The 24,399-nt window shown below is 42.4% G+C and overlaps 1 protein-coding gene across 26 annotated transcripts in view; it reads left to right on the top strand.

Moving 5' to 3' along the window:
• FOXN3 (forkhead box N3) overlaps nucleotides 1-24,399 on the top strand; it is a 182,734-nt gene that overhangs the window by 135,364 nt on the left and 22,971 nt on the right. For 15 of the 26 annotated variants that reach the window (XR_014946755.1, XM_085549342.1, XM_085549334.1 and 12 more), the window contains one exon: nucleotides 20,906-20,971. The exons of 7 other annotated variants lie outside the window; for them this stretch is intronic. Coding sequence is in view for 17 of the 19 variants with exons in the window: in XM_085549342.1 (XP_085405468.1) it covers nucleotides 20,906-20,971 (66 nt within the window). In the remaining 2 variants the exon portion in view is untranslated. The remainder of the gene's footprint in view (nucleotides 1-20,905; nucleotides 20,972-24,399) is intronic. 4 more of the 26 variants (XR_014946756.1, XM_085549320.1, XM_085549322.1 and 1 more) reach the window with 1 other exon arrangement.

Raw genomic sequence — 24,399 nt, 5'->3', positions numbered from 1 at the left:
TTTTGCTTGGCAGAGAACAAAGAAAAAGAAGCTTGAGGTGGGAGGGGGGAAAGGAGTATTATTTCTCAGCTACTTCACACAAAGAAATACTGTACTGCTTTCAGAAATCCCTTAGTACAAATGCCTCCTGTCATAGGCAATCAGTGTTACGCTGTTTTGACACAGCTGTACAGGATACTGCAGTGTTTTATGAAATTGTTGTCCTGGACTCAGTACAGCAGGGCTGGAACTGGGCTAAAGCTGTAAGTCTGATTTTCAGTGTTCATACTGGTGCTAATTGTGAAGCAAGAACTGCTTTAGTGGGTAGTTCTTCTCAAATGGCATCGTTCAACACAGTACACTCAAAGGGTGAAGGTAACCAAGCATGGAGCTGCTTGGAAGGACTGGCCTGTCTGTCTGTCTTTGGGTCTGTGCAGCTGTGTGTGCACAGAAAGGAGTAACAGAAATCCTCTATTACTTGTGTGGCGCTTGTGTTGACTTTGTTAGCATGCCTCTATCAAAACCCTGGTAGTATAAGATGTGTTTGTTTGTTCTTTCTTTAGCTGGAACTTAAACCAGGTTACATAGTTGAATGCTCCTAGAATGGATCCAAACAGTGGGCAGGGCTGGACATTTGGGGAACTTCCTACTTCAAGCCCTTATACCCATAGCAGTAGATGCCACACCAGTATACTACACTGTCCCAAAAAGCCTGACTGTAAAACACCAAGAGCTTGGCTCTGTCTTCTGTTTGCTTGAAGTGGTATCTGCCAGATCTCTGCACTAGCAAATGAGGTTTGACTGGGAAAAACATCTGGACTCTCAAATCAGTGAGGTGGGGAGGGAGGGAGAGCTGTAATCCCCCTCTGGAGCAGGTAGTGCTCTGCCAAAAAGGGGCTGGCCGTGGCTGGCAGCAGTTTGCCAGCTCAGCTGCTGCCTAAAGGCTCTTGTGTGAGGCTTGCTGCCCTGTGCTGACTGCCTGATGTGTGCTGTAGTTGTTCTGCTGCTGTAATCCTGCACAGGGAACAGCAGAAGGTAAAAAGCTGTAGTTCCCTGCTGTTGATAGTAGCATAAGCGTGTGCACAAGAATGTACTTCATGCTTGTTAAGCTCGCATCCCGGTTGCCCTCTTCTAAATGAGCTGTGCAATACTGAAAATGAGATAATAGTAAATAAAATGTTCAACCTACTTTGCAACTGTCAATAAGCACATGTATCCATTTTACGTTCTGTGCACACATTTGGTTATGTGATGTTCCTACAGACCTGCTGCTTGTTTTTCTTTGTATTGTATCTCCTTCTGGGAGTACATATTCATTTTCTCCTCTAATTATAATCCTGTACTGCTTTAACTAGTTTAGTAATGATGAGAGTGGCCATTACTTCATTAATGTGTAAGAAGAAGGTAGGATTCAGCTCCCTTGACTTCTGCTGGTTGCAAGTACTTTGAAGGTAGGTGACATTATTCTCATGCTTAACTTTTGAATATGTTATTTTATCTATGCTCCAAACATCAGACTTCCTCGTTAGCGGACTGTGGGAGCATCCCCTAGAGCTGCTTCTTGACTTAAACTAGAAAGTGAAAATGTTATCAAACTTACTGGCGTTACACCAAATTTCATCAGATTTACTGGCTTCCTTATATTCTTCAATTTTCATGACAGTACTTCCTTTAAAATATAGTTTCAAGGGCTCATTTTTTGGTGTTGGTTCAGTGAGGCAGCCTGCTCTTTGTGTTTCTATTTTATTCACACTGAGCAGGGGAATCCTGATGTGCAAATGGCAGTTGCTCCGTATTGGTGGGAACTTCCTTTTTTGGTCTTTCAGTCTCTTGTTTCCCCCAGCCCACCTCTGCTGTTTGGTTTCTCCTGGGCATTGACATGTGCTCACTTTAACGGTTTTCTTCAGTAGTTTTTGAGGTTTTTCAGCTTCTTTTGGTTTCTTGCTCTTGTATTTCCATTTGAAAGTCTCATCTCCTTCCATAGGTAATTTTGCAGTTTTGCTTGAAGTAAGCTGGAATAAATTCTACACCTTAAGTGAATTGTAACTTTGTGTTTAGCATGGATTGGATTTTAATTTAGCTTTCTTTTAAACATGGTTTGCTGTAAAGGCACAGTGGCTAGTTTAGTGCCAGCACACCTTGTTCCTTTATGTTTGCTGTTGGTGTGTATATGGGCTACTGGCAGTAAGAAGAAGGATTTCTATCGATATTTATATAAGGTGTGTGGTTTATTTTTCCCCACTGGATGTGTTGTTAAATAATAACTTCTGTAGTTCAGTGTTACTCCCAGGTAAGTTTATAAAATACATGCATCGCTTGAAGGATTAGGGTTTTTTTACCCTAAATTGTTGCATGGAGAATAGTGTTCAGTATATAATGTGTGGCAGGAAGAAATGTGTTCTTTAGGTGGAAAGAGGGAGATGTATGACATTCTGGTGACATGTATATAATTAGTTTTGGGGAACTGAAGGAGAGTTATGATTTGTGGCTGTCCATGTATTTAAATGGGTTTCATTGTTTCCTTGGGCAGATCTGGAAGGCAGGAGCAGAACTGCAGTACTCATGGTGTGCTTTTCCTTTGCAGTGATAGAGCAGGCTGTGCACTGGGGCCAGGCCACCCTGTCACAGCACAAGAAGCAATCACTCACTTCAGCATACTGCAGAGCCCGATTTTCAGTTGTCTTAATCTTTGTCCCAGCTGCAGCAAGCAAGGGATGAGGACATGGGGTGGGCCATGTGCTTTCTGAGCTGGGACGGGCTCCTCCATTCGGCCTTGGTCTTGTTTTGCCCTGAGCTGGAAGATCTGTGAGGAGAGATGTAGTGTCAGAGTTGGTTGGTTACTGCTTAATATGACAGTAAAGTAAAGCCTACCCTCCTGCCTGACTGACCAAAACATGGGAAACGAGACCAGCCAAATACAAACCAAGCACTTCCTTGTGAGAGATGTGAGAGGGAGAGGTAGCTTTGAAGCATGGCAGTGCTTCCTGTGCTGCTGTGATGGGGCCACGTGGGATGGGAGGTGTTGCTGCTGTTGTCTTCCCTCTCTCTGCACACACAGTTACAGGTAATTAAGCTGGTAGACCAAGGCCTGTATTTTTATAACTTTTTTCACCTCTTCTAGCTTGCCAAAATACAAAACACAAACTGTGAAAGGGATCTTCTGCAGGGTGTTTGAAAAACTTCTATTATAGTTTATTTTAAATCCTTGCCTCTGTGTGGGTGAAACGTAATTAAAGCAAGAACTGCATTGCTAGTTCTGAAAATACATTAAGTGTATGTCATCAGGGTTTTTATTTCTGAAAGCTCTAATTCTGGAAAAATACTGGAAAGCAACAGACACAGAAGCCTGGCTGCACTGTGAATAGCGCTGAAGTATTTAGTGACTGTAGTACTAATAAGGAGAACACTCTTTTTTCTTCTTTCATTTAATTTTTTTTAAATGGCATTAGTATTCCAAAGAGCAAAAATCCCTGGCTGGAGAATTGTAGAAATGATGATTGCTCATTAGCAAATAGAATACAGATGTTCTGTTCATTTTGCCTGAGTGCTTCACATAAACACCTTGGGGAGTGACTGGCACAGAGTACGAAACTTGGTAGCGTGACAGTGTGCTTGGCACTTTGGGGCTGACAACAGAAGCATACTGTGTAATTTTGTATAAGTTCTTGTAATATTTTAATCATTTGTAGTGTTTGTGTAATGAGAGAACCTTCAGAGGTGGGAGGTGTCTGTGCGGGGCTTTCATCGCCACCAAAAACTGTAGTGGGTCAACTCTATGGAGGGCTGTTCATGTCCTTCTGGCTGACTTTCTACCTTCAGTTCACAAAGGAGCAGGTTTCTATCCATCTCCAGGTCTGTGAGTCTTGTATTACCTGTAGGTTTCTCTGATTGCCTTAGCAGTTGCCCAGAATTTTCTGGCCTCGTAGGTGGTATATTTTTGTTCCTTCCTCATGTATCTCCCAGGTGAGGCTCCTCTGCCCTTTCATTGCTTCATCCTCTCTGCCCCAGCAATCCCAGTTACTTTTTTCCTTCTTTTTTAGAGTGAAGTTTTTCTTCTGCACTCAGGAAATCGCTCTGAGTGGGAGATGCTTTATTTTGAATCATACCTGGCTGCTGCTGAACACATACTGACTGGGGTCTGGAGCAGGACTTTGTGATAGCTGTGTGTAGGAGCCATGGTGATGTGCTTCCCAGTGTGGTGCTGTTAAATGAACAGTTTTGCATGGCTGCCTGTGGAGCTGACAGAGGAGCTGGAAGGGGAGATGCCCCTGCCCTGTTGGCAGAGCTCAGAGGGTTATGCTCTCAGTGTTCTTGCTCCCCTTCAGTGCTTGTTTAGTTGCCAGTCCAGGCTAAGAAGGAACTGAATGAACTGGGAAAGTTTCAGAATTTTATTAAAGAATACGTTGACTCTGGTTGGTTCTTTACCCTATTTTTTTAGTTGATAGCTCTTCAAATTATGGCCATAAAGTCACAGAATAGTAAAGGTGTGCTTCAAAGCAGAACAAACCATACTTCCTTCAAACTGCAGCTGAGCTGCCATATGCCAGACCCGTCTCATGTTCCAGATACTCTGAAGAATTACTACACAGCATTACCTCCTTGTGGGATTTTTCTGTATCTTTTAATGCGGCTTATTCTGGTCCACCTTAGTGAGAGAAGTCTTAAAAGTCTTAAACAGCGTTGGTACTGGAAAATGGTCAGGTGATATGGATCAGAAAACGGGATTGCACACACTGAGAGCTGGCCATGGCCAGAGGGCTTGTTGGTTCTAAGCCTCCACCCTCCTTTTAAGCAAATACTTAAAATGAAATGGAGGTTATTAACATTGTTTTGTCCTGCTGGGTTGAAAACATTCTGTCTAAATGCAAAGGAAACATGGTAAGTATCAAAGTTAAACCACTTTCAGAGGCAGAATCAAATGAAAATGAATTGAAACAAGTTGGATCAGCATGAACTGACTCTGTTTGTAAAGAGTACTTTGCATTTCTATATCTTTTCACAGCCATAATTGGGAGAAGAATATCAGCAACTTCACTTACAAAGCTGGTGTTTGCTTCCTTCTTTTGCCCTAAAGCAAACAAAGTAGTCAGGCTCCCTGTTTGGAATCTATTGAATGAACCCAAATCACTTATTTGCTGTTTAGTTGTCCTGGCAGCAAGGCAAATAGATGTGAAAAGATTAGCCAAACAAAAAGGCAAAAACCTTGGCCCCCTTGTAAGGATTTGGGAACACAGCTAGGAGTTCATCAATTGTTGGAGCTGCAGTGTAAAGGCATTTTGGAAAAAGCAAGCTGGAAATAAAATACCTCATCTGTGTGGACTCATCAGGGAATTCTTGGAATAGTTTTTTAAGTTTATTGTCACCTCTTCCTTTCTCTTGTTGTTTGTTTTGTTGCGGCTCCAATATGCATTGAAAATTCAGCGTAACAAATTGCAAGTGAGAAGAGAGGCATGTTAGAGCAGAAAATCAATGGCTGTCTTAGCTTAATGACTGGGACACTGCCGTGTGTGGCAGAGACTTAACTGAGAAAGTTGTCAGTGTGGACATTACGTTTCTTATTCAATCACATTAAAACCTTGAGAAACAGTACGCTTTGGGACAAGCGCAGCAATTATTGCCAACTAAGACTCATGTAGTAGGAGAGTCTTTGCCTCTAAAGCTTGCAGGCTAACTGTGCAAGGTAGGGAGACCGTGCAGTGGAGAGAGATTAAACTTCATCCATTTAGAGGGGACAATGAAACACCTTGCCTGAAACCATGGTGTCTGCACAGAAGTGGGGAGTTTAATGTGGGGCTTTGCAAGCTCCCAGGGTTTTGCTGACAGAGTTTTGTGGGCATGTGGAGATGGGCCATTCCTATGTATATTGTTCTGGAGTCCAACCTTGGATATGGGCCCAGGGCTCAGTGGGGAGTGCAGTGGGACAGAGCAGCTCTGTCCCTGCCTGGGGTCTGATGTACTTCACTTTGAAGATGATAAATGGAATCACAGAGAATTGTTGCTGTGATATGAATTATTCCCTCTGTTATTAAATAATAAACATGACCACAGTGACCTACTCACTCTCTAGACTGCATTCCTTCTGTGGCTTAATCTCAGTAATGGCTTAGTGTTTGAACTAAGTAATGCCAGGGGTGGCTGAGAGCCGCTGAGAGAGGGGCAGCAGAAGGGAGTTGGTAGATTGATACCATATCGTGCGTATTGTAAAGCAAGGTAGTAAAAAGCCTCAGGAAATTATATTTCTTAAGTAATGCAGTCAGAATTGCACTTAGGCAGAGGAGATTGCTTTGTATTTACTAGCTGTGTTTACTGCTTTTTTCTGATATGCCTAAATAGGAAAAGCGGGTATTCAGAAACTTCAGGGAATGGAAAATGGAGTTCTAGACCCGAATCTGTACAGCTACTTTTGGGAATAACACAGTGAAATGAGCGAGCTTGATTTGCTGTGCAGCAGACGCCAGGATTATATGATGTGGAAGGAATTTTTTACTTTTAAACCCTTTCAGTGTGATGAAATGCAGGGGAGTGGAAGGAGGGGCTGATAGAAGTGCCCTCGTTTTGTTAACCTCTTCTGCGTTTTGAATGCAGACGTACCAGTTGATTCATGTGAGCACAGCTCATCGCGTAGGTGGACGCTACCAAAACAGTAATTAAATGTAGTCTGTGTTTCTGGAATAGAGCTAAAACGGAGTGGAAAATAGTATTATTTATTCTGTGGTTTGAAGCCTTTTTGCTATAAACAGAAAATGCAACAAACAGAGAACCAAGTTGGCATGAAAACTGATAAGGAGTACAGTGTGTCTTTTTTGGTATTTATGCATTATTTAAAGCAAGTTTAGCAGACTGTAAAGCTTTTGATTATAGTCAGGTTGTGTGTTCATCTGCAATTGTGTAGCATCTCAGACTGGAGTGGACCAATGGATATTGACAGTGCTGATGGCCCAGAGCAGCTCACAGGAGCAGTGGGTGATGGTTGTCATCGTGCTGTGCTCCCCCAGTCCACCCAGTGCCATGCCGGTCCCATTCACAGGTAACCATTTTACAGGGGTATCACCAAGGTCCTTTTCATTGAAAGAAAAATATACTTGAATGAACTTTCTTTCCTCCTGTGCGATATGATGTAAACTCCATTGAGTGCTCTATTTAAAGAAATGCCAAGGATAGATCAGAGCCTTTATTAAAATATCCTGAAGCCCCTTGCAAGGTTACTCTCCTCCCATGGAGACAGTCTGTGTGTCAGCTGCAGCAGTGTTGGGATGCAGCCACTCTGTGTCTGTCTGGGGGGCTGTCCCCCGAAGTAGCGACCATCTCAGTGCAGCTGCAGTTCACTTGGGGCGGTTCAGTTCTGGTTCTGGGGGGAGAGGTCTAGGCCTGATCTCTTGGAGCTGACTTTGATGTGCAAAAAGGAGCTGTGCAAGGAAAGGGAAGGGCGCCAGGTGCTGTTCAGCAGGAGTGGCCAGGCAGGCAGTGGGGGGAGCAGGGCGCTGTGCAGCACTGAAGCGGTGAGCAAGGACAGAGGTGAAATCCCAGCTAACCAGATCTGTGCAGCGTTCCCCTTCCAAGCACTAGTAAAGCTAGAGGTGACTTCATATTCAAAACCTGTTGAACCTGTTGGCAAAACCAGAGCCCTGGATCCTCACTGCACTGCGTTTTGTTTGTTGCTACTAACGCCATGCCAATTGCCTAGCGATGGTGTTTGTTTTCTTGGAGCGAGGTGCAGCTCTCACATGCAGCCCTGCGCAAGAGTCACACGGGCAGGGTTCGCTGAGCTGGGCAGGAACAAGAGGAGGAGGAGGGCCACGGTGCTGAAGGGGCAGAACACAGGGAACAGGGAAACCGCAGTTGTTTCCTCCTCCCGCTGGCAGGCACGGTCAGTGTTAAACCCATTGCTTTTATAGGAACAAGCTGACCTACTTATTGCAGCATTGGATTTCAGTTGGGCTCTCGTTGTCTGAGAGGAGCTGGTTTCTAACCCCACCTCAGCTCCATCCTCAGCTTGCTGGGACATCACCTTGTAGGCCTGGCCTCCAGTCCCTGCCTTTGGGGAGCAGGAGAGGGCTGTGACTGGAGCACAGGTGTGGTAGTGAGGAATTGTGCTGCCATGACAGTGAGCACCATGCCAGAGAAGGAAAACGTGCTGGGAGACTGATGGGTGACACAGAGTAACAGGAAAACTGGGGAGGAATGATACTTTAAGAATTATGCCAGCTTTTGACTAGCATCTTCTTGTTAGTTGCATGCTGCTGGGCAAAGGGGGGAAAGTCACTATCGAGGGGGCTGTCAATGTATTCAGGATATCTGAAGGGAGAATTGCCAGCCTATGAAATTCAGAAGTGATTACAGTCAGCTGCTCTTCCCTAGCTGGATTCATAGAGCAAGATGAAATGTTATATGCCAAGAACATGTGAAGAAGTGCCAAATTAGGGAAGACTGAATGTCCGTGCAGGGTCAGCAGGTAGCACTGCAGCCATGTAAGGTCTGTGCATTGCTTCCCCTGAGGGTGATGGCACTGGCCAGTGTGGCACACAGCTTCCAGTCCTTCAGATAGGCCCAATAATTTGAGGTTTCTGTGGGTAGGTGACAAAGGTGGGTGGTAGAGAGGACAGAGCAGGAACATGGCAGTGTCCATTCTGTGGCAGATCTGCTGCTTTGCCCATTTGTCTGCGCCAGCAAGAGGTATCTGCTGCCATCCATCTGTGATAGTGGACTTGCATCCTCTCTCCTGATCTGGAATATAAACCCTTACGTGGTTTGCCAGTACATCTAAAAATCTGCTGCTACCACAGAACCCTTCTGCTGATTTTAAAGAAAATTTCATGGTTTCATAAATAGAGCTTCTAGTGCCTGTTTCTGCTTCTCTTTCCAGCCTGGAAAGCCTGGTCACAGCCTTCCTAGAGGTTTCCTGAAGTTCTGCCCCTGGAAAGCTGTGACCACCTTCAGCAATTACGTTTAGTTGTCGCCTTAACTTTGAGGGCCATTAAAGCTCAGCCACAGCGTTACCAGGGGCTTTGCTACAAAATTCTTTTTCCACCTTTTCCGCATTTTTCCAGTACCATTTAGGTGCATCTGGTTTTTGTTTTGATTTGATTTGGTTTTGATGTACCCAGATACCCTTGAAATACTTAAGCTGAAAGTTTGGAAAGAAAAGAGAGGATTTCTGTGTTTAAATTCTTTAGAGGCACTCTGCTATTGTAATGCTAGGACTGTAGGATTATCCTGAGATACAAAATGACACACATCATAGTTAATACTCATCAGCATCCTTTCTAGCAATCTCAAAGCAGTCATATCATTAAAAAGCCTCAGCAAGCTGTGTTACATTATCATGCTCTAGGGCCAGATGAGATTTGATGTTGCTGGCTGATAAAAAGGAGTTGGAAGGGAAGTGTTCCCACTTCTGTAACTAACTTTATAAATTAACTCTTTGTAACATTGTAAATGCATTACCGTACATCCGATAAAATATCCAATAATGGCATGAAAACAAATCTCGGATGTTTCTCCTAATATTGTGCCCTGAAACTGAAATGAAGGCAGCTGCTGAGCTGCATCCCTGTGAAGGGAGGCCCTTCCAGCTGACATCAGGTCCAGCGATAGTGCTGTTTAATCTGACACCGACTGGTCTCCTGAAACAAAGGAGAAGTACAGCTTCTCTCCAGCCATCTGAAGGCATCATACTGTTTTCTGGTATAACACCAGCACTTGGTAGGATTTGGCACTTGGTTTCTTATGCTGTAGAGTCCTATAGCTACCAGGTCTCTAATTTTACTAGCATTTCACTGACAGTTTTCCATAAAACATTTCATTAGTTTATTACCAATGTGAGGATATTAATGGCTTTTTGTAACTAAGGCTCTACAAGGACTACTCTGTCTCTACTTAGAGATTTTCATACCCCCTACTGGACGCAGAAAGAGGAGAAACAGGACGGTTGATAGTTGGGAGGGTAATCGCCTATGAGACACTGGGATACACAGAAAATTTCCATCTTCTGGTTGTGGAAGAGTCAAAAGGGTTTCCTAGAGGGGTTGCTAGTCCATGCCGCTCTGAAGGGCATTTTCTTATGTAGTTACAAGAGTAATATTGACACGAAGCCTTCACATTTGCTAACAATAAGCTGTCTCTTCCTTTATGACTGCTTTCATCATTTCACCCTCCATGCTGGAGCATCCACCATCTTTCCAGCTTGGGACAGAACTACATGGTACAGCTGCAGACGAAACGAGATTTAGGATGATTTAATTGGCTGTTTCCTCTCTAGCCTTGCTGTATTCTCATGAGAGTGGTACAGAACACACTTGTGATTCTTGTTAATGAAGCACTAATACTTTACAAAACTATCCTGAGCTGTAGTTAAGCTGTCCAGCTGTTTCAGTCCCAGGTTCAGCCCTGCAGGATGCTGGTACTGCACTCTTCTTCCATGGGGACTGCTCCTTCTTGGCTTGTGTACACATCTGAGCGCCTTCCTGGATTACAGCCACAGTTCTCACTACTATCTGGATAAAGCTTCATTCCAGTGTTTTTTTTAACATCCAGCAATTTCTTCCAGGTAAAGACAGTGTGCACGGTCAGTGCAGTTCCCCATTCACTATTCCCCATTTTGTGAAGTAGTTATTTTATGCCTTTCAGTTGAAGATTTTCGAGGTTGGAAGGACTTCTGGTTTTCTGCCCATTGCTCATCTTCCAGCTTTGCCTGTCAGGCAGTGGCAGTTCAGAAAGGAGTTTGAGCAGCACCATTCAGAGCAAATGAGAGGCTGGCAGAAGTAGGCTCCTGTGCCTCTTTTTCTTTGTTTTTAATTAAAAAGGTAATAGGTAGTAATATAATAAGACATTTCCTTATTTATTGTTATTTATTAGTAGTAATAATAAATAAAATGTTGTTTCTTTTGGCTAGAAAGGAGCTCCTTGATAGCAGTTTGGCCTGTTGGAAATATCCTTCAGGTCTATAAAATGAGACTTAACTGCAAAGCCTTGCCTTTGGTCTCTGTCTGGTGACTCAAGTGAATTCTGCTCCCACCACATTTTGGTTCGTGACATTTCATGTCTTCTTTGGTTTTTAAATGTTTAAGTAAAAAGAAAAATCCAGCAAAGCCGATATTTAACTTACATGCTTGGTACTCCAAGCACATCAAGCACGAATGGTACTATCCAACACAAGTGGTATGAGATCTTAGCATTTGCAGGTTGTTTTCTGGGAGATACGAGTTGACTGATAACTGAATTCAAGAAGTTTTATTCAGGTTTTAAATGCATCTTCTACAAAATCTCTTCTATGAAGTGCTGAAGTAAGAAACAAAAAACCCTAAAAACTAAGCAGTGGTGATTAGTCTAAACAAAATATGTTACAGTTGTCTTAAATGCTATTATGGTGTATGCTATTTAAGATAAGTTAAAGCCCTTGCCTAAGGCCGACTAATTTCACTCTTAAAGTCTCTTCAGTGTTCAGCCAACCTATGTTCAATGTGTTGCTTTCAATAGGAGCTTTAAAAAAAAGGATGATATGGTCTCAGAATGTTAATTGTTGGAGTTAGTAGTTATACTAATTTGCTGATGATGTTGCATCATATTGCAACAGTGGGAATGTCAAGATCTTGAAAGGATATCTTTGTTTTCATGTTTCATGATAATAATTCTTCAGAAATTACATTGCTTTCTGCATTGTCTTCATATTGGTCTGCGTTTCTTCCCTCAGCCCACTTGGATTGCTCTCCATTCGAAAACATTGGGATATCCTAACCATTGGATTCCTGCTCTTCTAATATTTTCTTTATTGCCAAGTGAAGAGCTGTGGAAGAACAAGCATTGCAGGAAGAGTGAAAGCAGTTCTTTTGGAGGATGGCGGTGCTTCTGGGACTGCCTTCCCCTTCCATTCATTTGCTTCTGAAGAACAGAAGGGCAGCCTGTGGTAGCGATGCTGAACACTGCTGCCTGCTGAGCACACAGCATCACACAGGGACCTCTGCAGGTCTTCAGCATCTGCGTGTACGGACTGGGGCTGACTGACAGCAATGCAAAATATTGATTGGCAAGTGCTCTAATGGAAAATAGGCTTTAATCTGCCTCAGTGCTTAAGTTCGTGTCTAGTCCTGTTGGTCTTTAATGGGAATACACTGCGAAAGATTCACAAGGGACAAAGAGTTACCCCAGCAGTGTTTCCCATGTGTTTAATAATTATTTTCTAAAACTAGTAATTTGGTGTGCTTGTTTATTGATTGATTCACACTAGTGGCTGCTCATTGGCCATAATCTGAGGAAGGAGAGAATGGTACTGGCTTTTATTGGCTTTATTTATAGTAAGTTTGTCCTGAACATTATTCTACAAACAGAAAGTGATCTGTTCTCTATGGTATGGTGCTTCTCAAGAATTAACACTAACTAACCTCCATTTATCCTCTCTTTCTCCCTGGAAACAAGAGATATAATCTAGAGTTAGAGGGCAAGCCTGTGCTGGGTTCATGACTGTGTAGTGTGGAGATGAGCCCAGGAAGACTGTATGCCCACCTTCTGTACCTGCTTTTTGGTTGTGTTTGTCATTATGGGCTTTTTTAAAACATACGTCTGGTGGCAGTTCTGGCTGCTCTGCTACATCCACACCTTGTAATCCAAGACTCTGCAGCATACACCTGGGAGGGAGCTCCTGGGCTTGCAGCAAACTTTCTTTACCTTTCCTGCATTCTCGAAGAAGCCCCTATGCACCATCTTAGATGAGCTGTAGGGCATTGAGCCTCACCTGATTCCCCACATTCCCTGCATACAAAGCTGGTGGTGCTGGCAGCACCTTCTACCTGTGCCTGCTCCACTGCCCTACAGAGGAAAGCAGAAGAGAGAAGGCAAGAGTCTGAGCAGAAGTTTATTTGTAGAAATAAGTGCACAGAGAGGTGAGACTGCCTGCAACCAGATCTCACACAGCTTGCTCACTGGCTTTCCTTCATTGTGTCACAGTTGAGGTGCTGTGACTGGAAGTTGCCAGAGGCCTACTCGTCTTCATTGTACCAGATGTCATGCTTAGATGCCTAAGGCAGCTGCCACAGAGCTTAGACTGGCTGTATATGATAGCTCTGAGCTTGCATCACCACTGCAAACTGGCAAGATCACGTTGCCTTTCAGATGTGAGGCTGCAGTTGTCACTGCTGTCCTTCAGGTGCAGATGGCCATCTAGGTTCAGGCATTCCTTGGGGAAGAGAAGGCTCCAGTGAGAGCTCATTGTGGCCTTCCAGTATTTGAAGGAAGCATATAAACAAGAAGGGGTATGACTGTTTACAAGGGTGGATGGGGGAGGTTTAGGTTAGATATTAGGTGGATGTTTTTCACACAGAGGGTGGTGACACTGGCAAAGGTTGCCCAAGGAGGTTATAGATGCTCCATCCCTGGAGGCATTCGAGGCCAGGCTGGATGTGGCTCTGGGCAGCCTGGTCGGGTGGTTAACATATAGCAGGGGGGTTGAACATAGATGATCACTGTGGTCCTTTTCAACCCAGGCCATTCTGTGATCCCACTACAGTTCAGCAGCATGGAGCTTATCATGTGCTGGATGCTGATAGGCCTGAATTCTGTGTGTTCGGAGCTTTGCTGGTCAGCATTTTTCAAGTTGGCTTTGTCATTAAGAATGTAAAAGGTCTGGTCTTGGGAATGTCAGACATCATCCTGGTAGTTCCTTGGGTTTGTGTAGGTAGAGAGCTGGGCTCTCTGTTTACTCTCCTGAAGTAGGTTTCCAAGTCTGTCAGTTGTCTGGCTTTTTCTTTTGAATGAATAAGTGAATCTTTCCATCTTTTCTCAGCATACAGGTTTGGGTCTTTGCCCACTGAGCTACAGAAATTGCAGATCTCCTCCATGGTGAAGTCTGGGATTCCTCAGTCACTGTGTCTTACAAAGTTTCCAGAGAAACCGTTCTGTTCATCAAAACTTTGTCTTTTGAAATCATAGATCTAAAGCAAAATTAGCCTTGCTGTTATTCTTCCCACTTTCTAAGTGGAATCAATTTGTGGCCCCTTGTTCCAAAGTTGTCCTCATTACCTAAGAAAAAAGAGCAGAAAAGAATCTATTCTTGTTCATTCAGCAGTGTGGATAAAGAAACTTGTCAGCTGTCACATCCAGGAATAACTGGCCTTTCCATTGCTAATAACATTTGTTCCCTACTCCACACTGCAGAGTTAGTCTCTTGTCTTGACATAATTCCCATTTCTTTAATGATGCAGTGCTCTATCCACATCTACATCTAGTGCAAGAGCTCAAGAGCAGATGCACTGTCACTGTCTTAGAATACTTCTTTGACCATCTTTTCACAGCATGATTTTAATCTAAACATTTTCCATTTTCTCTTTTTTTCTTTATTTTTGAAGTCTGCTGTTTCATTACTGCCTGACAGTATCCTACCATATAAAAACAGCTTTTCCTTTCCTTGAAAAGCACAGACCTTTTGACACCTGTTTCAGTAGTAACTGCTATTCCTCTCTGTTTGTGAATTTTCCTGTAATAACAATAGTACCTAGAGATCCTCTTTCATTATGTCAGTCTGCCTGCTTTATTAGCGCACAGCTATTTTAGCTGTTGGGTTTTTTGTTCATCTTTTTCTTGTTGCTTGTGGTGCATTGGCTTTCTAGATATAATATATCCAACCCTCTCCTTAACAGTGTCACATGCCTGATTCCTTTCCTCATTATTAGTAGCTTTTTTTTTTCCCTTTCAGATCACTGAAATGCCTTTCTCACTGTTTCCATGTTTATATGACATTTTGCTCACTGAAACCTGAATCCCAGGCAGAATTTTTTATCTGCCTTTCCCAACTTTCTGCTGTCATACCATGTGTTTTGCTGTCATTGATTCCAGCAGATGGGTTGCTGGGGTGAAGCCTTCCTGAGGACATGCCTTGCAGTGAAGTTCATAGCAGCCACCTTTTCCTGCTGTTGGCTGAAGGAAGGAAGGGGGAAATACAAGCATTTCCCAAGGGTCACTCAGGCTGTGCAAGAAGTGGCGAATCTTTTCCCATCAGCATACTTGGTGCTTGCTGGGCTTGAAGGCAAATGCATTTCTCAAGGTCTGTGGCTGGTCTGAGATGGACACAATCGTATTTTAAAATAGCATGAGAGGGAAATGGATGCTTAAAAGAAATACTTGTCTGGCATAATGAGGTATAGTTTATTTGGTCTCAAATGGCATCAGTTTTATAGAGGGCTTCTTTCTGCCATCTGTCTTCCAGCTTTACTGGAAGGAAAAATCATTGTTAGCAGCAGGAACCTTATGAAAGCTTGAGCATTGGTGACACTGATCTCCCAGTTAGAGATCATATGTATCTGTATAACTGGGAGTGTGTGTGTCTCCGTGTGTGTGCAAACTCATGGCTGCGAGGAGTCAAAGCCCTCATAATCCCATGTTCCAGTGTAGAAACTGAGGTTGCAGCAGTCAGTTAAGGAGATGGTTGAAATTCCTGTTTACAAATTAGGTAAGTCCACGATGGATCAGCAAATTGTTTCCCTTGTTTCCCTTCCCTCTGCTGTGGTAGGCTCATGGCTATTGCTTTCTCCATCTGATGCTTTCTGTTCAGTACCACAAGCTGCACAGGCTGGATGTAGTCGCATAAGATGTTATTGTTGCCTTTGCAAAGGGTAAATTTTACTTTCACATCCTTAGAAACAGTCAAAAAGAAGCTGGCAGTAATGCATAGCAAACAGAAGAGTTCTTCTAAAATTAAATAAAAACAAAGCAATCGCCTCCCCTGTTTTTGAGCAGAGAATGTATTGCTATGTGCCATTTTTATATAGAAGATGTATATCTGATACCTCTTCAGTCATCTGTCTCTGCAAGATTTTTGTCTTGCACTGGTAAAATATGTATCGTTGTTACTCTTTCTTTTAACAGTTAATTGATCTTAATCTTTACTGCTGAGATGAAAAGTTGCGATGGTATATTTTGGCTTCATACAGCTTTCCTAGTGATAGATGAACCTTTCTGTGAGTTTGGGCGTGTGTAAGACCTTAACTCTTTCTTCTACCCTTCTTTTTATTAAAACTAATACTTTTTAACAAGAACATGTGTCATAACTGTTTGTTTACACAGCTTTTCAGCTGATAAAATGATATTGTTAGAAAACGGAAATTGTGTGTCTACATCTGTGATGATAAAAATTTAATGAAACAGAGGAGCAGGAAGAAGGGTTTTGTTTCAAATGCTCTGTATCGCTTAAAATTTGACTTTATCTGTTTTCTCAGATTCCTTTGTGCAGTACTTGGCAATGCCAGAAATGAACTTATAAAGAGGAAAAAATAATGGCTCATTTAGACCTGTAGCTTCTTTCTTCTGTGTCTCATATTTGATCCTTTCAAAGGAGTGGAGCACCACTATGCCTGTTTTGTATTACTAGTGAAGTAACTTCCTCCTGACCTCTATAGTAAGCCTTTAGAACTCATATTTTTGGTCTTTTTGTGCGCTGATATGTGAGTATGATATTATAAGAATATAATCTCATGTTTCTTCCCAAGGTCTTGGTTCTGGTTTCTGTTAGTTTACTGTACACTGCTATAAGTACTCTGGTTGTTTTAAGAGCTTTACTCAACCTTATTTAAATATTTCAGAAGTGGACTCAGTGACATCCTGCACCAAGGAGTTTTACCAAGTTACAGTGTTTACAGTTCAGGTATCTTCTTTCTTTCTTGCACATTGCAGTTTTGTTTAAATAATTATATTCTTACTTTGTCATTAGGCAAAAGAAAAAAACAAATATAAAAAAGCCTTCACCCTACTAGTTTTTGATCTAGACTCACTCATACCAAGGTTAACCATCTAGAAAAGGAATAGAGCATCTATTAACGAAAAAGTTAAACAGAGACAAGCAGATGTTTGCTCTCCTGCAGTTTAATAAGCCTGAAGGTAAAAGGTGGGAGGCAGCATTGCTTTTGCAATGTTTTCCTGCAGGTGAAAACTGAAAATATCAAGGAATCAAACCATTAAAAAAGATACAGGAGTGGGCTTTGCTAAGAGTTGAGGCAGGAAATATAGAGGCTGATCCCATAGAAAGGGAATAAACGAGACTTTATCTTCTGAATAGGGTGGCAGTAAGTATTGTGCATCCCAGCTAGAGTAGTGGTTTTGAATGGTGAATGACAGCAGAGGATGCTAGTGTAGAAGCAGATGGGGTTGAAAGCTAGAACACTGAGTGGTAAAGTAAAATTCTATACAAAAATAGTTCTGGTTTAGATGTAGTAACTTTAAATTAAAAGAAGATCTTATAAACTCCTTCCTGATGAGATAGTATGGCCATGGTTGTGGTGTACAGATGGTGCAGTTTGTTTACTAATGGCGTTTTTTACGTCAGTTGGCAGTAACATTTTAGTAGTACCTAAAAATGCATCTTAAGTGCTTCTCTGTAGGCATCTGTGCATGAAAATTCAGGCCATGGTTGGTTTGAATTGCCTAAATTACTGTTTTCTTTAAAACCATGTAGTGTAGCTGTAGAAGTAAATACCCTGTAGCAAAATCAGGAGGGGCTGTGTCGCTCTAATATTTGTTATGGCTTAATTGGAAAGGGCTGGATTTGAAGGATTAGATGAATCTGGTGAGTTACCCTTTTTTTGATGTTCTCTTCCTCAAAGGAAGTTCTGTCTTTGAAAGCACTGCGAGCAAAAATTGTACTAAGCTCCCGCTGCTGATGGAGATACTACAGTGGTATTGGTGCTCCTACACCATGTTGGCTTTGGGATGTATGCTTTCATGCTTCATGAGTTCATATAAATGCTTAAGGTTTCTTCCAGGTCCTTTCTGATAGTCTGCCAATGGCATTTGGTGAGTAGGGGACCAAGCAGTTAAACCTCAGGTTGCAGAGTGAAGTGCTGAGTAAGTAGACAGCTGTTATCTGTTAGGGAGGATGTGGCTGCTGGCAATTTTTTGTCACTGTCTTTTAGTCAGTCTGATGTGAGAAGCTTAAGACTTTGACTCTTCCTTCGTCATCAAATATCACCAATCTTTGCTCTTCTTTGTTCCTTTCTTTCCTGTTTCACTGGGAAAGTTGAGCCCCTTCTATTTTCTTCTAGCAAAAAATGGAAACACAGTTTGTGTACTGAGTCAACTCTCCACTTATTTTAATTAGCAAAAAGAAGCCGAAGTGCATCCATTAAAATATTAATTTAAATTTCTTAGCTCCAAAACTTTGAATGTAGTTATTTTTAACCTGGTTTCCTAGGGAAAGATGTTCCTGCAATCATTTTTCACTAACCACCCACTGTTAATAACTTCAAAAGCTGTAGCGATGATCACAAACACTTCAGGTGGGGTAGAGATGTCAGCTTTGAAATCCACAAGCTTCAGAAATGGGGGCAGGCAGGTAGGAGAAATGCTTGTTACTGTGCTGGTCAGGTTGGCACACAAGGTCTGGCCTGGCTACTGGATGTGGGAGGATCTGTGTGGAAAAGACTTCATAAAGATCCCGTCTGTTGGGAAGGGATCATCGTCATGGGGGCACTGATGGGAAGCAGGAGTCAGAGCTGGAAACCACCAAATACTTTCACCTTCCTTCCGTGCTGCTACTCCTGATTATGTCTCCACTCTTCTTGATATCCTTCTCAGAACTGCACCTCCAGATTACAAGCGTAACCCAGGATAATATTGATCTGGCCTTCTGTTGTACCCTCAGGCACTACTTCTGCACCATTTTGTTTGGTCTGTTGCTGTGGGGTGCTCTGACTGGCCTCGGCCATTTTCTTCAATCACATTCCTTGTCTTTGGCCTCAGCCCTTGTCTTCAGCTGGTGCCTCACAGGTATTGCACAGGTTTCTTCCTTGAGCAAACGTAACATGTTCATTCTCTGATCTGGCTGAGGCCTCCAGTGTAAGCAGTCCCTTCTTTCCCTTTGTCTGAGGAAAGATGGCCCAAACCATGTTGTCTTTCATCCTGCTAGTACGTTTCTCAAGCCCCCCTTACCTAAAGCCTCTGAGAGCCTTTATGCTGTCTGCTTTCCTCAAGAGCATACCCATATAAACAGAGCCGGGCACCATGGCAGGTGTGGATGAGCTTGAGTCATGGTTGTGCTTTGGAAAACAGCTGCTGTGGATGCAAGGGAGTGTTGTAAACAGCTTATATTAGCGTCATGAAGTCATTGCGAAACCACGGTGGTGCCATCAGTGGTCTGAATGCTAAGAATACACCTGTCAAGATAAAATGGTTGCATCATTCTGTGATTCTTTTATATCAGAACTCTGAGTCTGTTACCCAAACAAAAGCCAAAGATGGTAGGAAATGTGTTCTTTTCTGGTTGTGTCCATCTATTCTTTCAACAGCAAAAGTGTTATCCAGAAGTGGGATTTTGTTTAAAGTAATACAAGAAAATGCAATGTAGGAACAGCCTGTAAGCATGGATGCTTGCAGCAGGAGTACTGCTCTAGATCTATCTTCAGGGTTGAAAATGGACATAAGTTGGTAGAGCTGCTTTTATGAGAAGTCTGCTGGTAGCTTTTGGAAAAGAATATGCTCGTCTTGCCCAGGACTCTGACAAGTATCTGCTTTTCAGTATGTGGGCAACTTTTATACTGATTTATTCTTCTGCTACTCTGATTTCGGTTCTGCACTTACCACATTGTTGATGTTTACTGCTTTAGCAATTAAATAATAGAGTAGTTGTATTACAATTGTATTCATGTCTGCATTTTCATGGAAAAATAGTACATACTTAACCTAATAAAAAATGCCCTCATATTCTTAATGGTTAAAACCTTGCCTGTGGTGTTTGTGTTGTTAATAACTCTCAGGGCTTTACTCCTCATCACACTACTCTTCTAGAAATAGCTTTGAAATATATAGATACACAAAATATATATTTTTTCTAACAGTGAAAACTAATGTTCTGACATAATAGCCAAAATAAAGTGCCGTGGAGCTATTAGCGGTAAATTGAATTTTTTGGTATGTAATTTAGTATAAACACTGACAAGCTGAGAAAAATAAAATAAAAACAACAAACCCGCGCTCATTAGTAATTCTGTGTAGTGGCACAGAGGCAGCAGTCGGCAAGGGTGTGCGTTTTTATGTCTGCTTCAATTGCACACTTCATTTACTCGGACATGGCACAGGCGGCTTTCTCTGTCACACGGCATCACGGCGCGATTAGCGAGTTGCGCCCCGGGGCAGCTGGGACGCTTTGCTGGGGCAGATGTTCTTTTCAGCTTATTCAGTGGCCGTTCTTGGGTTGTTTACTGTTGTCATAGCTACCTGCATTTCCATAGCAGCCGTGCTGCTGTGTGTGGAGCAAGTGAATATAGTTATAAAAGGATCATATTTTGTTCTAGCTCTATAACTTACCATCTGTCAACTGATTGTTGGTGATGGATTCAGAAACCAATTTAACAACAACAGCAGCCGGCTGATGATTTTTGCTTATATTAAAGTGACAGTGGATGAGGATGCAAGTAAGTTGGTGTTTGGATGAAGTGCTGCCTTTGCTTTTCCCTAGGATGTAGTTTTAATCCCAGTCTTTTCTCAAACACGGCTGAAATCCTTTCTGACAAATCAAGAAGACCAAGCGTCATCTTCTACATGCTCAGGTGTAGGTGTTTCCGTATGCTTTCCCACCGTCCTGTTTGCTCATCTCAGTGTGTTGATTCCAAGTTCTGATGTTGCACCTGCTTTCACAGATCCTTTGTAATGAAATCTAAATGCTCTTCACAAAATTAAATAGGAAATTTGTGAGGCTAACCAAGGCTGGACATGTGCCACCGTGCACACACGTGGGTGGTTTGTTGACATTCCTCACTGTGCTCTGATTAGTGGCAGTGTGGAGATTATATGCAAGTTTGGGGGTGAATACAACATGGGATCAAAGAGCCATCTGAATAATGAGCTCTTGTACCATCTCACTGAAGAAATTCGATTGAACCTACAGTTTAGCAACGGGGGCAGAAAGATTAGCCCAGTTGTAAATAATGTATTTATTGATTGATTTTTCCAGATCCTGACATTGATGCTGCCACTGCCATGATGCTTTTGAATACTCCCTCTGAGATACAAGCAGGTTGTGAGTAGATATTTCTATAGCCTATAGCAACATAGACATGTAAAGTTAATATTCTCTTCTATAAGTATACAGTGTACCAGATACAAAGAAGGATTTAATGAAGAAATACTACTTCTCTTGTAGACCCTTACACTTCCTTGACCCTTACATGAGTATAATTTTGTGCTTCCTATTACATTCATTGTTACATGAATAATAGTAATCCATAATCTCTAATGTAAAAGAGGGGTTATTGTTATTCATGACATACACATAATTTAGTAACATGCTATTATCCATACTGATGGAAAGACCTGGGGCAACAGCCAGGAAGGCAGAGAGAGAAAGAGAGCAAGGGAGTGAAGGGTACATGGCATATGGTTTTGTTTTCATTTTGTTTTGATTTGACTCCCATCGTGTGAGTTACCACAGCCATCTGGATACTTCCCATTCACTTGGGCACCGTTTCAGCTCCTTCCTCGCACACTTCCTGCCCGTTTTGCTGTTTTGCACTACCTGCTTCAAGGCAGTAGGCAGGCTCCGGGGAGGGAGGAAAGGACTGATTTCCTGCCAATAGAATCGTTCTTGTTCTGGGACCAGACCTAAGGGCTTGATTCTGTATATTAGCAAAGCCTTGAAGATGGTCTGGCCACTGCTGTCCAGGACTGTGCTCGTGGTAGAAGAATCATCCTATCCCAGAGAGCTTTCAGTAGAGGTATTAGAGGAATCCATGGAGAATATCACTTCACAAAAGCAGGGAATATAAGAAAACAAACGTATCTCTGGTCAGCAAGCACGGTAGTAATGCCAAGTGACAGCCAGCTCTAAAGAATGAAGGCAGAAGTTAAAATAGAAGCCATTATAAAGCCTGTCTAGCCTCACTATTGTTCTAGCTCATGCAACCAAATCCACATTCCGGGGGAAGCCTTGGTTCGCACTCTGATATTCTGCCTGGGGAAGAGTCAATTACCATCAAAGCATCTCCTGCACAACCGAGGAAAGCTATTGTCAGCCTGCTTTGTGACCCTGCCAGAGAAATATCTGTTGAGAGGCTCCTGTGGAGAGACACTGTGATGTACCAAGAGCCTGTCCGTGCCAGAGAGGGTGGTCCTTGCCCTCCTCTCCCTCAAAGCTTTCAGGAGCTGTGGGCTGTCAAAGGGCAATCAATTCCAGCCCCTTGTGTGAGTAGGAAAAAGGAAAGATTTTACCAAGGAGAGGAGGGTACTGGTGAGGTTAACAGGGAATGAAATGAGCGATCTTTTGACGATAAGAAATTTAAGTAAGTCAGAGCTGTGGGCAAAAAATGGGTAACAGAATTTGGCATATAAAACAGGATAAAAAGGAGTGAAAGAGTGAATGTGTGAGGGACAGAGGAAGAAATACAACGCTGTGCCCAGAAAAGGATGGAGAAAACACATTTGGAGGTTTGTGGAGGTCATTCTGAGGAAGAAAAGTGTAACCTTTTGTAACTTGGCATATCTCACCTCCCAGTCAACTCCCCAGTGGGCTGTTGTGTCAGTGTCGCAATGTCAAAAGTGAGACAGAGGTGAAAGCAGGAAAGTGGCTCCTTCATTCCTATTTCTGCCTCCCTGATGTCATGAAGTATCAAGGACTTCTTCTGTGGCTTAAAGGCAGGTGTAAAGACATGGGGATCTACTCAGATGCTCAGGAATCCTTCCAAATATCAGATGAAATTGGCTGAAGTCAGAAAAAAAGATTAGGAGCATTGATCATAACCTCAGAGGTCTTTCAAATTGCAGCAAAATATTTGTGTGCGAACACATCCTTGAGACGGTAAATCAGCCCACCCTATGAACTGCAGTGAGGTTTACCTTACTTACCATGTTAGGAACATCTTAGGCAACTTAAATTAATTACTAGCATGCATGAAGAAACAATTACATGAAAATATCACATTTAAAAATAATCTTCAAATAAAAGGCAAGTAGGCTATAAAGATTTCATAGCGATCCTGAGCATCATTTGGAAGGTCACAATTCATTCTCTGCTCAGCTAGTGACTACAATACTCTGTAAATTAACCTGTGAACTATCAGTGTGGTAATTGTGGAGATAATGGTTGGTGTCTTGAAGATTTGGGTTTCTGTTTGTTGTATCAGACTGTACTATCAGGCATGTGCTCGATTCATCAGGGCTGCAGAATTTGAAGACTAGCCCCTGCTTTGAAGACTAGCTTGCCTGCAAGGGATTTGAAGAGGGAGGGACATTGCTTACAGTTTGACCACAAGGGTTCAGAACTGACTGAAAACAGTCTTTGGGTATGAGAGTCTGACTACCAGAGTGCCACTTCCTTCAGCAGCAAAGATAGTCAGATGGAGGCAGAGCCTGAGTGTAATTTCAGAGTGTAACAACTTGGCAAGTCCAAAAGTTTAAAACCCCAGTCCATTAAGGTGTTCATCTGTCCTGAAAACATGTAAAACGTCTTTGTGAACTGTGGATGTCTCCGTGGCACAGTCTGAACTTGTGCCTATATGGATGATTGTGCGTGTTGGCTTTTTACTTTGAAGGTATCTCCTTCTCTGGATGGTGTGGGTGCTAAAAGTGTATTGGGGATAAAGTTAGATGCAGCCATCACTCAAAGTCATATTAGAATGTATTCTTTTAATGTGATCTGTCAGAAAGGAATCCCATCATGGTGGCATTAGAAAATCCAGGGTATACTAGCCCTTCCCTGTAACAGACTGATTAATTAACTTCAGGTTTTAAGTGGCCATTTAAAATTCTTTATGAACATCTCAGAGACTGCTGACAGCCAGACAGGAATTTTAAAATCAGCGTTTGTTTTTATACGAAATCATGAAATGGTGTGTGAGCTGTACAAGCATTTGCTCAGCATCTGCTTCAATCACACCATGCTTTCATTTTCATGCTAAAAAAATTGCAAAATAAGAGAGTAAAACGCTGCTATTTGGATTTTTGTGTTGGTTTGTGGAAGTTTTGCTTTATAGACTTATGAAAGTGATTGTTTGCATTGCAGTTATACTGGGTTGTTGACAAAGTAATGTTGGCTTTCTAACCTGTCCAGGTTGGCAGGTTAGTGTGATACGCCAAGAGGGGGCAGGTAGGAACATGTTTTTAATGATTATTGTTTATTTCAGTTTATAAAAGTCCTTGCATTTCATCAAGTTTTGTATTATTTGATTACGCTTTAAAAAGATAAAATAAAAAAATAATAATAATTTAAAAAAAAACAACAAAAAACAGGAACACCTGCCTCCTTTAGTAGCAGCTATCACAGGTTATGAATACTTTGGATTTCATTAGTAGTGGAACGTGAATATTCATGCCAGGATACGCAGCTTGCATATACCTCCATGTATTTTTACCTGGAGAGGACTCAGTTTTGGCTGGTTCCTTGTGGGCAAGTTGTGCCCAGTGGCTGGGCCTTTGTGCTCTGATGGGAATCCGACTCTCAGAGAGGCCAAGGGC

The sequence above is a fragment of the Coturnix japonica genome, chromosome 5 (assembly GCF_054131305.1).
Source record: "Coturnix japonica strain WE chromosome 5, WE-NBRP24, whole genome shotgun sequence".
Classification (NCBI taxonomy): Eukaryota; Metazoa; Chordata; class Aves; order Galliformes; family Phasianidae; genus Coturnix; species Coturnix japonica.
Note: the sequence above shows the minus strand (reverse complement) of the source record. Positions and strands in the feature narration are given on the sequence as shown.